General features: G+C 34.9%; 2 protein-coding genes across 2 annotated transcripts; both read left to right on the top strand.

The window, feature by feature from the left end:
* The first annotated feature begins 536 nt into the window (after positions 1-536).
* LOC107433612 (uncharacterized) lies at positions 537-3,285 on the top strand. The gene is made up of 4 exons (XM_016043352.4): positions 537-992; positions 1,105-1,290; positions 1,494-1,686; positions 2,893-3,285. Exons 1-4 carry the CDS (start codon positions 792-794, stop codon positions 3,021-3,023), a joined length of 711 nt encoding a protein of 236 aa, XP_015898838.1. The 5' UTR covers positions 537-791; the 3' UTR covers positions 3,024-3,285.
* Positions 3,286-4,676: 1,391 nt separating this feature from the next.
* On the top strand, positions 4,677-10,640 carry LOC107432252 (exocyst complex component EXO70A1). Its single transcript, XM_048465280.2, has 11 exons — positions 4,677-5,020; positions 5,329-5,424; positions 5,721-5,926; positions 6,837-7,082; positions 7,560-7,698; positions 7,776-7,988; positions 8,375-8,580; positions 9,032-9,229; positions 9,312-9,411; positions 9,993-10,216; positions 10,332-10,640. Exons 1-11 carry the CDS (start codon positions 4,862-4,864, stop codon positions 10,447-10,449), a joined length of 1,905 nt encoding a protein of 634 aa, XP_048321237.1. The 5' UTR covers positions 4,677-4,861; the 3' UTR covers positions 10,450-10,640.
* The last annotated feature ends 1,446 nt before the right edge of the window (positions 10,641-12,086 follow it).

Here is a 12,086-nt window from a genome sequence, read left to right as displayed (position 1 = left end):
TGGACACGTGTCAATTCCAGCGAGCATATAGCACTTGACTCCTAATACAAGCGACTAGGAAAGGCGGTCATGGAAAAGTCTGAGAGGGTCAAAAACGGCCGTGTAGTGGAGGGCGAGGAGCCGATCAGTGCGGCTCGAACTCGCAATAGGATAGTGGCGTGTGCCGCGGGGTCACGTGACCATGAGTACAGGCTCACAGAGCCAAGGCCCAAGGCCTTGTTTGGTGCCATCATATCCAATTATCCATTTTGCTTCCTAATTTTTTTTAAAAAATTTTTGCACAGGACGTGCAAAACCTGTGTTTTCAAAATCATTGTAACTGAACCATTGAGAAACGAAAATGACTCATGAGTGGCGAGCTCACATCGTTTTCCTTGTTCTCGAAATTTAACTTTTGAAGATTTTTTATTTTTTATATTTTGAATTTTTTTCCCAGAAAAACTTTTTTTTTTAATTTTTTTTTTCTTGGGACCAAACAAAGCCCTAAGACATCGTCCCCTTCACTTTTTCTTTAAAAGAGAGAGAAGAGAGATGTAACGTCGTTTTGAAAGTAGAGCCCACTACTCTCTTTGCTATGGTTCTCTCTAGTCTAGTCTAGTAAACCTGCTACTACCCAAATAAATAAGTAAAATCCCGCTTTCTGGCCCTTGAAATTTCCTCCCTCCCACCTTCTCTCTGTCTCTGTCTCTCTCTCTCTCTCTATCTCTCTCCATCTGTCTCTGTGCAGTGCTCTCTTTTGCTTCTCTCTTTCTCTCTCTTATTTGCAAAGGGAAAACAAGGGCTTTTCTTCTATGGCGGAGTTTCCCCCAAATCCAGATGACGGTGAACTATGGCTTCCGTCTGATATTTTCCTCAACGAAATGCCATCCAGGCTTGGTCCACACCGTTTCCCTTGCATGGACGACCTCGCTCAACAGTTTGCAGCTCTCGCTTTGTTCAAACAACGCCGAAGCCTTTCAAAGCTTCAGCCCAAAGTATCCCCCAATGCACAGGTTCTTCTTCTCTCTCTCTCTCTCTCTCTCTATGTTCATATTCGTTGAGAGCTTTGCATGGTTTTCTCTCACCTTGTTTTTCGGTGTTGTGGTTTTCCTTGGGTTCTTGCAGCGGTTTAGACCCCCGGTTCAGTACGGTCAGGGAAACCCTCTGTCACATGGGCGTTCCAGTCTTAGACCTCTCAGAAATGGAGGACTTGAAGATCGTCGTGGCGTTAACGGGTTTGAAACGGAGCCGTATTTGGGTGGTTCTGAACTGTTTTACGGATACCAGTTACTGAAACCGACTAAACCTCAGGTAAAATCAAATACAGAACCGGAAACGTGAACCGGGTTTATTTTATTTTTTTTGAAAAAAACTTTTGGGTTTGCTTCGGTTCTCATTTTTTTGTTATTTTTTCTCTTGGGTTGTCCTTTCGTAGCTTTTGCTTTATTCAGCTTTAATAAATGAAGGTTGCAGAGTGTTTTTTGAGAGTTTTTAATGGGTTTTCGTTTTGGCAGGTTGATAGCTTTCTGCAAGCTAGAGCTACGGTTTTTCAAAGGCAACAAAACCGCATTCAGAACCGCCTTTTGCCGAATAAGGGAAGTGGGCCAGGGATTGGCGGTTTTGTGAAGGTTTCTGGAGGCACAGGTGTTTTTCATCCACGGGTTTCAAATACCACCATTCCCACCATTGATGTCAAAAAGAAACAGGGTGAGATTTTCCCAGCTTTTTTCATGTTTTTGCCTTTTTTTATTTTTTATTTATTTTATTTTTTAATTATTTTGGGGGCTTATATTTTGTGGTATTCCTGGTATTGGGTGATGGGTTCTGTTGAAAGGGCCTTTTATGGTAGTGTCTGTTTTGAAAACTCTCTTCTATGCTCTTTTCGTTGTTTACTTTGGTTTCTTAACATAGCATTTGAATAATTAATATAGAGAGGCTCCTTTTTTAACTAGTTTCGAGCTAGTTTTCCATGCCCTTACTCTTAAAAATGGAGGAAAAAGTTGAACTTAGTGGTTGAAGGTGATGCCCAATTGACCTTGTTTTGGCAATTTCCCGCCTTTTATGTAATATGACTTTTTTGGTTTCTTTTTTCTCTTATATATGGCTTTGTCTCTTAATAATTTGGCAATTTTAAGGCGGAGAGAAAAGTATCTTCGCACTTTCGCCAATGAGAATTTTGCAAGCCTATAGTAAAATTGAAGTTTCTTATTATTTTTCACTTTTTGACATTTGGGTAGATCGAGCAGGTTCCTTTAATTCCGAAATATCTGCTAATCTTATTTCTTTTTATTTGGTTTATTTTTGTTTTGTTATGTGTTTTTTTGGGTAAACGGGTTTGTTTTTGTTTTGTCAATGTGAAATTGCAGTTTTATATTTTTGCAATTCTATCTATCGACTATTTTGCTTTATAATAGTGCTAATTATATTCGTTTGAGGATTTGATTAGTCAATGTTTTTCAATTTTGACCCCCAAAATGGTTATACTTAGTACTGCTAATGTTATCAAGCACTCGAGCTTTTATACCTATGTTTGGGTTTGTGGGGTCTTGGTAACGCTTGTTAACAATCTCGAGCATGTGCTCAGTAGATGAAATTGTATTTTATGATCTTGAAAGGTTATCATCGTGAACCTGAATTGCCGATTTGATTCAGACATTTTATTTGATGTTTGGAAAGCAACTAAACCAGATATAGAAAATATTCTTCACGTGAAAAATTGTAAATGAAATGCCATGATCAGGTTAGGGAGCATAAATTGTGTTTTAGCTAATTTTAGTGCACGAATGCTAAAGATCGATCTCGGTTGTTGACCACGCCTTGATTATTAGTTGAAAAATTTTGAAATATTCTATGTGGTTTCTTGTATAAAGTAATTATATATATATATATATATTAATTTAAATTTTATCGCAGGGCTAAGAAATAGGCAAGGGATTCAAATGACTTCGCAGGGGAGCTTTGTCAAAAGGGTTGGTGGGCACAAGGATGAATTTCAATACCAGCTTCCTCCTGAGATGGGATTGCCTCAAGATTGGACGTATTGAGCTATTAGCTCCTTAGAAACTCTTCTATGCTGCTGTATAAAAGTGGTCTTTGTTTAATGAAAGACAATAAAATAAGAGGGTCAGGAGAAGAATAGAAGAAGTTTCAATCAATCTTTTGGTTTTTGTGCATTGCAATTAAAGAAATAGAAATATCAAAGAACGTAGGCTTTTGTTTTTTGGTTTGTGAATTTAAGCTAAGCTTTGTAGAACAGTAGAAACATATATAAATAAAAATGTTCTTAGCTACACGTTTGAAAGTGAATATCTTCTATAATATTATGTTAATATTGTTTATGTATATTGATGTTATATTAGCCGTATGTGAAATAAATATTATCTGTGGTCCTCTAAATAGGCACTATCGTGCTATTTTGGATATGGTATTTAATATTTGCAACTAGATATAGAAGGGAATTCAGGGAACTTTCGCTGTTTCGGTGGTTGGGGTTTGGAGTTTGGGTAGGGTGGCAAAATAAAAACATGAAACATTTATTGCTATATGCTTTTCTTCAGAGTGACAGTTTCACAAAGTAGAATCATCCATCAGAGCTGGTTTGCATTCCATAATTATTTTAATTTGCTTCATAGAAAATTTCGATATCAGTAACTGTGACTCTCGTGATTAGCACATGCTAGCTTTACCTGGCCTGTTTTGCATTTCTGAGCCGAAGCGTGCCCTTATCTGGTTGGTTGATTTGCCGTTGGATACGACAAACTGGATCTCCATGGTTTGTAGAGAATTTGGTCGTTTTGGCCGTGTCTTTAAAATATCCCAAAAATAAAAAAAGGAAATTTTTGATAATTGTCTTTTATATTAAAAATTGTTTCCTGAAAAAAGGAGCGAGTTGTTTAATTGGTGAAAATTTTATGGCTTTTTTTTTTTTTCTTTTTTTGTGGCTGTTTTAATGACGATGGATACAATGATTATTGTTCGAATATAGAAATTTCCGAGAGTATGGCGTGAGACACTCACATTTATTCTAATTTTTACCGTATTAAATTGAGGAAGAAGGATTTCTTTATTTGAAAAAAAAAATGAAAAAAAATATAAAAATCAGTAGCATTGTCAATTTCTAACTACTCAGTTTGGTAAACTTTTCTACATTTTTCAAAACCCACCACCCAAAAACTTTAAAATTATAAAAAACAAATATAATCGAAATTAAAACAATAAAAAAATATAAAAGAATTCAAATTAACGCATTGCATTCCTTCAGCAAGTTCAGATTGGTTAAGATTTTTTTTTTTTTAATTGAATTTCATTTTCCCATTTGTGGATAGTCCACGTAACTTGAAGCTTAAATTGAATGCTTTAGTTATAAGTGACTATTCACCAAATTACAATGGCTCCAGGTTGAAACTATTACATCAATATGGTTCAATTTTTAAAAGTTAATTTTAATTTTATAATAAAAACCCAGGAACCAGTAGTTATTTATTTATTTACTAGTAATTACTTTATTCATTTAAGAAAAAAGAAAATGGCAAAAAAACAAGAGGAAGCGAAAATTAGTATGAATGGGAATGGAAAGGTATAGGAGAACGAGACCCGGTCCCACAAGTTGTGGACGGTCCCATGTATAAGCGGACCCGTCTCACTGGTAGACGATTCTCTTTTATAACTACCTTTGTTCCCGGCATTTCGTCGAGGCACGCAAAAGTTTTACAAATCAAATTCCAGCGAATAAAAAGAAAAAAAAAATTATTAAAAAAAAAATAAAAAAACAAAAAATTCCCTTAGTTTGATTTTTGAATCACGCATTTTGCATTTTGATTTTCTGTTAGAGAGAGAGAGAGAGAGAGAGAGAGAGAGGGAAGTTTTCGGTGGGGAATATAGGATGGGGGTTCCACAGACAATGGAAGCCCTGAGAGAAAGAGCAGCGTCTATGAGAGAGTCGCTGCATAAGAGCCAGACCTTCACTGATAGCATGGTCGCCATTCTCGGCTCCTTTGACCACCGTCTCTCTGCCCTTGAAACCGCCATGCGTCCCACTCAAGTCGGTTTTCGTTTGTCTCCTCGCATTTTCTCTCTGTTTGTTTGGTTTCTCGGACACCTCTGGAAAATTAAATGAAAAGATAGATAATGTTCGAATTTTATTTTATTTTATTTATTTTTGTTCGTACGCGATCGTTTATAGAAAATGCATTTGCGTTTCCAGCATTTGTTTGCGTTAGGGATTGATTATTTCATCTGCCGGTTAAATCTCTGCTTTTGCTCTAGTACCAAGCCAATGAGATCTACTCGAAGATTTGATTAAGCTTTTAGGATTCTGATTTGGTTCTTGTTTTTCCATTGTTTTGGTAGATAAGAACGCATTCGATTAGAAAGGCGCATGACAACATTGATAAGACACTGAAAGCTGCAGAGGTTATATTGACGCAATTTGACCTCGCACGCAAGGTTAGCTTATAACCTAAAACAATTAATCATTTTCTTATTGCTATGCTTGAGCGGTGATCTGTTACATGAAAGAGGATAAAACTAAGCATGCGTCCGTAACTTCTTAGAAACACTTGGGTATTGCCGTTGTTAGAGCCAAAATAGGTTGATTAAGAATCTGATGTTTATTAGGAATTGTATGATAGGTTGCTCTGCTCTCTAGCTTCATGTGGCTAACATTTTGTAAGTGCAAGTGCAATTCGTAATATGACATGTTTGATTTGTGACGTTCTTCTTCATTCAACTTCATTAATCAGGCGGAGGCTAAAATTCTAAGAGGGCCTCATGAAGACCTCGAGAGCTATCTGGAAGCAATTGATCAACTGAGAAGCAATATTCGCTTCTTTAACAGCAGGAAAGGTTTTAGGAGTAGTGACGGGGTGCTTAACCATGCTAATAACTTGCTTGCGAAAGCCATCTCAAAGCTAGAGGATGAGTTCAGACAGCTATTAACAAATTACAGGTTTTTTCTTAGATCTCTGACTGCTGATCCGCGAGGCTGGAAAATACTTTTCGATCAATTCTCTTTCCGTGTCTCTGTTTTCCTTGGATAGGAATACCATTTGTAAACCCTGCATGCAAGCACTTGATTCCAGGAAAATATTACATTCTGTCTCCTGAATAGGGGGTAGTAAGTTGGATAAATTATGCAATTCTAGGTTCTTTCCCCTTTCAGAATAATGAATGCGGTTATGATTTTCATACACAAACATTTCTTTTTAAACGAAACAAAAGAAAGGGAAAGGAATAAAAAAGAAGAAAAATTAGCCTTGTAAAATATGACCATGAATTTAAGCATAGCTTGACAGAACGAAATGGAAAACAGAGTCCCCTTAGAGATGAAATATAATTTGTTTGTGGTTCTTTTTTATTTTTATTTTTTATATTTTTTATTTTATATATATATATATATATATATATAAAGCAGATACGTTTTTTTGACTGGAATACGTTTAATGTAGAAATCTTTAACTAACAAATCTTTAAGGTGTTAGAAAATTAAGTTATAGTTATTGTTAATTTTTTTTTCCTTCTTGTCTTTTCCAAAGATTCTTATGATTATTCCTATTTTTGGAAACATAAACAAGCCATCTTGGAGACTGATGAAGATAATTAAAACTGGAACTTGATCAATTTCAAATTGGATCTCATACATCCCTTGACTACGTAACATCCTTGAACGTCCTAGTTGAAGATGCTTTAACATTTTACTAACCTGTAGTATATTTTATTTTTTGCTTTTAATGGATATGAATAGATTATTGTGAACCTAAGATGTGATACTGGTTTCAATTACAAGGCACACTACGGTGATATGAGTTGCTTCACTTTTTTTTTTTTTTTTTTTTTTTTTTTTTTGTGGTCAATATCAGTAAGCCTGTGGAACCCGATCTCCTTTTAGACTGTCTTCCAAGTTCTCTACGGCCATCATCAGGATCACCTAGGCAGAAAGGCGATGCTAGTGGTACAGGCCAGTCTGGACCACAAAACAAAAACGTAGAAGCTGTTGTTTACACACCACCAACTCTTATTCCACCGAGGGTTCTGCCATTGCTCCATCATTTAGCCAAACAAATGGTTCAGGCTGGACATCAACAACAACTTCTTAGAACCTACAGGTGATTTTTTATTTATTATTTTCCTGTTATTATATTCTTTTGGGTTGAATGCCATGTTGCATAGCAAAATATATTTCTCGTCTTTAGTCAAGTAGATTCTGAAGCATATGTAGGACCTTTTTTTTTTCATTCATAATGCTCTATTGTCCCTTTTTTATACTCTGGGTGGCTTGGCCAATACCTGCCATTTGCGCTTGAAGCTAACAAGATAGCCAAAAAATGACATTTCTGAGATCAAACAGAATGAACTGGAAGAAAAGCTGGTGACCTGGCTTAGATTGAACCAAAATATGTCCTAATAAATTAAATTTTTAGATTGGGAGTGTAGTTTCTCCTTATTATCATAATGCCTGTAGCTTTTCACACCTTTTTCTGATTGGTTTTTAACTGCATTGTAGTTTATTTTGATTGTTTGATTTATTAGCAATCTCTTTATTCTTGAATTAACTGATAATATATTTTTTCTTTTTAATCAAGGGAAATTCGTGCTCCCGTTTTGGAACAGAGTCTTAGGAAACTGGGTGTGGAGAGGCTAAGTAAAGATGATGTCCAGAAAATGCAATGGGAGGTTTTGGAGGCAAAAATTGGGAATTGGATACATTACATGCGGATAGCTGTAAGGAATATGTATTGCGTTTTAGCTAAATACGTTGTCAATTTATTTCCTCAACAATTCTATACTGCTTGAAACAGGTCAAACTGCTTTTTGTTGGGGAAAAGCAAGTCTGCGATCGAATTTTTGATGAAGTCGATTCTCTTAGGGATCACTGTTTTGCTGAAGTTACTGTTAACAGTGTGTCTGCACTCCTCAGTTTTGGAGAGGCTATTGCCAAAAGCAAGAGGTCTCCTGAAAAGTTATTTGTGCTTTTGGACATGTATGAAATTATGAGAGAACTTCAGTCAGAGGTATGGAAAATTTTAGTAGTTGTTCGGAAATCATCAGTAAATTTACTTGAATATTTCTCGTTTGCTAATTTTTCTTAAATTTTATAAAAAACACTATTCGTATATCCTAAGGGATGATATACAAAAACTCAACAGTTGTATTCTGTAAAACTGGTTGGTTATAAAGTGAAAAGAGCTAGAACTTGTAAGGGTTTTAGAAGATATTGCTTTGCTTTGGTGCTGATGATTGATTGAATTTTTTAACTGGAATTTTTTTTTATTATTATCATCATCATCATCTATGTGCTCAATTCATTGTTTTACACATGGATTAAATATGTGTTTAACTTGAAAAACTTAATCTTTTTTCTATTCATGTACTGATTTATTTTCTTGGGGTTGGACAGATTGACACACTTTTTGGGAGTAAATCTTGCCTTGAAATGCGGGAATCTGCACTCAATTTGACAAGGAGGCTTGCCCAGACAGCTGAGGAAACCTTTGGGGATTTTGAAGAAGCAGTTGAAAAAGATGCCACAAAAACTGCTGTTCTTGATGGAACTGTCCATCCTTTAACAAGCTACGTGATAAATTATGTAAAGTTTCTATTTGAGTAAGTTGCAGTTCCTTTGCTTTCCCACTTGCATTTTGGCTTCCTTTCTGGAGGTGTTGCAGTTTTTACCCTCTATATTGTTTACCCAAAGTCATTAACTATTCCTTTCGTTGAGCCTGTAGCCTTTGGTAACTCTGCTTTTATATTGTTAATTCCTAGTTGGTAGTGACTATAATCCATACCAACTGTATATAATTGCTATTTGACTGTACTTTCCTTCTGGCTTGTTACCAATTTGTTCTCATGTAGATAATGTTTTCTCTTTCAGTTTGATTATCTTTTATGTATATCTTGCGATAGGTTCCTTAAATTTCTAGAAGCCCTTGCTATAGTCTTTTAATTTTTCCGTCTTTTCTCTTCATTGTAAATTTGCTTCTCGTTGCAGTTTTGTGTTCGTACTGGTGGTAATTTTGCATATAATACACATCTGACTGTTGGGCATTTTTCACAGCTATCAATCCACACTAAAGCAACTTTTTCAAGAGTTTGACAATGGTGATCCAGAAGCTCAGTTAGCTACTATAACTACAAGGATTATGCAAGCTCTGCAGAATAATCTGGATGGGAAATCCAAGCAGTATAAGGATGCAGCACTGACTCAGTTGTTCCTCATGAACAATATTCACTACATAGTTAGATCTGTTCGAAGGTTTGTTGGATATTTAGCTTGCTTTTGTTAGGGTAATTTAAATGTATGCATGCTACGCTTCTTTTAACTAATGTGTATACAGGTCAGAAGCGAAGGATTTGTTAGGAGATGACTGGGTGCAGATACACCGAAGGATTGTTCAGCAGCATGCAAATCAGTATAAGAGGGTCTCTTGGGCAAAGGTTTTTGTGCTAGTTGTTGAGCATGTGACCTATTTGAATTTTCTATGGTTTTACCTATATGATGATTATGATTGTGGAATTTTAAAATGATTTCTTTCACATAAGAGTTGTGAAGTCCCTATTGAGTATTGATTGGCCATTAATTAAGAACAGGCAGTAGTATAATACACCTTTAAACTTTTCCATTGCTTAAAAAAAACCTCTCTTTTTGTTCTTATTGGACAAGTTTTAGATGAACCAAGTATGGCACTTGCTTTTGGTTAGCTGTGCTGTTTGTGATAATTCAGTGTTTTTTCATCTTGTTAACTACTGTTAAGTTGTATGATGGCATGTTGGTAGATTTATAACTTGTGTGTACATTCAATAGTTGAAAGATTTGGAATCTTGTCAAAAGTCAATAGGAAATATAAATTGATACCTCAACTGAATGTAATGCTTTGAAAATTCTGCAAACTTAAATTTTATCTATCTATCACTAATTACACATGTTTGGTGAATCCAAAAGTTTATACTTGGATGGTTTGATTTGTTTACCCTGTTAGGGGGATGGTGCTAAACTGCTTATATTTTTCGAAGTGCAGATTCTGCAGTGTCTCACTGTTCAGAGCTCTAATTCCGGTGGTGATAGTGGACTTTCAAGAGCAATGGTGAAAGATCGTTTCAAGACCTTCAATGTCCAATTTGAGGAGCTCCATCAAAGGCAATCTCAGTGGACAGTTCCTGATAGCGAGCTGCGAGAGTCTCTGAGGCTGGCTGTTGCCGAAGTTCTATTGCCTGCTTACAGATCATTCCTCAAACGTTTTGGGTATGTTTTCTCATTTCCCTTACCTAATTCCAATAGCAATTGCTTGTTTGTTTTGTATTTTTTTCATATTAAAAATCCAATTGAATCTATGTGAATATGGGTTTTTGCGTGACAGGCCTATGATTGAGAACGGGAAAAACCCTGGAAAGTACATCAGATACACTCCTGAGGATCTTGAGCGTATGTTAAGCGAGTTCTTTGAAGGTAAGACCTGGAATGAACAAAAGCGGTAAATAGTTATGAGGACTTGTTTTGAACAACTAGGAAATTGCAATCGATTGGTATTTTTTTGTACAATGATGAGGTAAAATAATAGGCCATTTTCACACGCCCTTCGACGATGTTGTATTATATTATATTATATTTTTACGAGTTCATATGTAACATATAGTATCACTCGCCCCTATTTACCAGGTAATTCTTAGAGTAGTAATATAAATATCATATTTATTGATTAAATTTTACATAAAACTATGTTTTTTCTTTCCATAAAATAACCGAGAAGTCCGCCATTCACACGGTTTCCGCTAATCAGTACTGTGCCACGTGGCTTTTGATGGCATAACGAAAAAAGATCTGTTTCTACTGCTGTCTCCTGCCTATTTTTAGGGGCAAAAGGAAAAAAGAAATAAGAAAAAGAGATTGACAAGAAAAATAATCATAAACTAGTCGTCTTTTTTTTTCTTTGTAAACCCGTCGTTGGATGACATAAACATTTATCAAATGACTATGCCTCTTCGAATTCGTAAGGTTTAAAATATTCAGAAAAGAGAACAGAAAGTTTTTTTTGGGTGAATAAAACAGAATAGGAAGTTAATTATTTATTCGATTAGTCAATTAAATGTTACAGCATTGCATCATTGGCATGTCACGATTTAATTAAAAAGACAGAAACTAGTTTATGTAGTATTATTCAAATTATTTTTGTCATTACCTTAGGTCCTAAACATTAATTTGGAGCATGGAATTTATAAGAGGAAAGAAAAAACAATAATTGCTCACATGTTTGATGAATTCTCGAGAATTTAAATACTTTTTTTTTCTTCAATTTAATTTATACATTAATTTCCTCACAATTTTTCCAATTAACGTAATTTGAATTTTTTTTTTTTTTGTAGATTTTATCCTCAAAATATAGCCTAAAGAAACACTATTCAATTTATTTTATATTTTACATCAAAATTATTTATATTTCATAACAGAAAGATGAAAAATATTTGATTTGACAACCTATACATTGGATATAGAATAAAATTGTAAATTAAATTTCCTTGATAAAAAAAAAAAAGTCAAACAAATCTTATTGAATTGCGTCCAACCATGCATGATTTGTAGTGTATTTTCTTCTTCTTCCTTTTTTTTTCTTTTTTTAAATTAATTATTCTCTAACCTCGGCCTCAAGTATAGCACATTTGAATGGGTTGCAAACAGTACGTTGTCTAAATTCTAAAGAGGATGGTCGGCACATAAACGGCCTTGTTTTTCTAGAACTTGAGCTGCTTCGCATATATATATATATATATATGTATTATTGTTACCTTTTAGCCTTACAGAGATACATATCAATGTTAATAGTTGACTATTAGTTAAAGCTCCAACTTGGATTCGTTAGCATTTCGATGATATAGAATCCCCTCTTCCACATGTTAGTTATCCTTCATATGGAAATTTTTACCTCCAAAAAAAAATATTTATATATTTATTTATGTGACACTCCCCATTTTCTTCACCATCCAATTCTTTCCAATTTCTTCATTTCCTTTTTTAAACCCCATTAGGGTTTGGAAAAAACAATGAAAAGATTATCCCATATGGCTTCCATGGTGCTACTCCCAGGTTCATCTAACTCCTCAAAACCTACCTCTTTGCG

Source organism: Ziziphus jujuba, chromosome 11 (assembly GCF_031755915.1).
Source record: "Ziziphus jujuba cultivar Dongzao chromosome 11, ASM3175591v1".
NCBI classification, from domain to species: domain Eukaryota; kingdom Viridiplantae; phylum Streptophyta; class Magnoliopsida; order Rosales; family Rhamnaceae; genus Ziziphus; species Ziziphus jujuba.
This window is presented reverse-complemented; position numbering and strand designations above follow the sequence as displayed.

What these genes read in the sequence shown, in the direction of transcription:
- LOC107432252 (XM_048465280.2), top strand. Translation starts at nt 4,862, where the DNA reads ATGGGGGTTCCACAGACAATGGAAGCCCTGAGAGAAAGAGCAGCGTCT. An exon ending in TGAGAGAACTTCAGTCAGAG is followed by an intron (nt 7,989 to 8,374) that starts GTATGGAAAATT and finishes GGGGTTGGACAG; the next exon opens with ATTGACACACTTTTTGGGAG. An exon ending in AGAGGGTCTCTTGGGCAAAG is followed by an intron (nt 9,412 to 9,992) that starts GTTTTTGTGCTA and finishes TTCGAAGTGCAG; the next exon opens with ATTCTGCAGTGTCTCACTGT.
- LOC107433612 (XM_016043352.4), top strand. Translation starts at nt 792, where the DNA reads ATGGCGGAGTTTCCCCCAAATCCAGATGACGGTGAACTATGGCTTCCG. An exon ending in AAGTATCCCCCAATGCACAG is followed by an intron (nt 993 to 1,104) that starts GTTCTTCTTCTC and finishes GGGTTCTTGCAG; the next exon opens with CGGTTTAGACCCCCGGTTCA. An exon ending in TGAAACCGACTAAACCTCAG is followed by an intron (nt 1,291 to 1,493) that starts GTAAAATCAAAT and finishes TCGTTTTGGCAG; the next exon opens with GTTGATAGCTTTCTGCAAGC.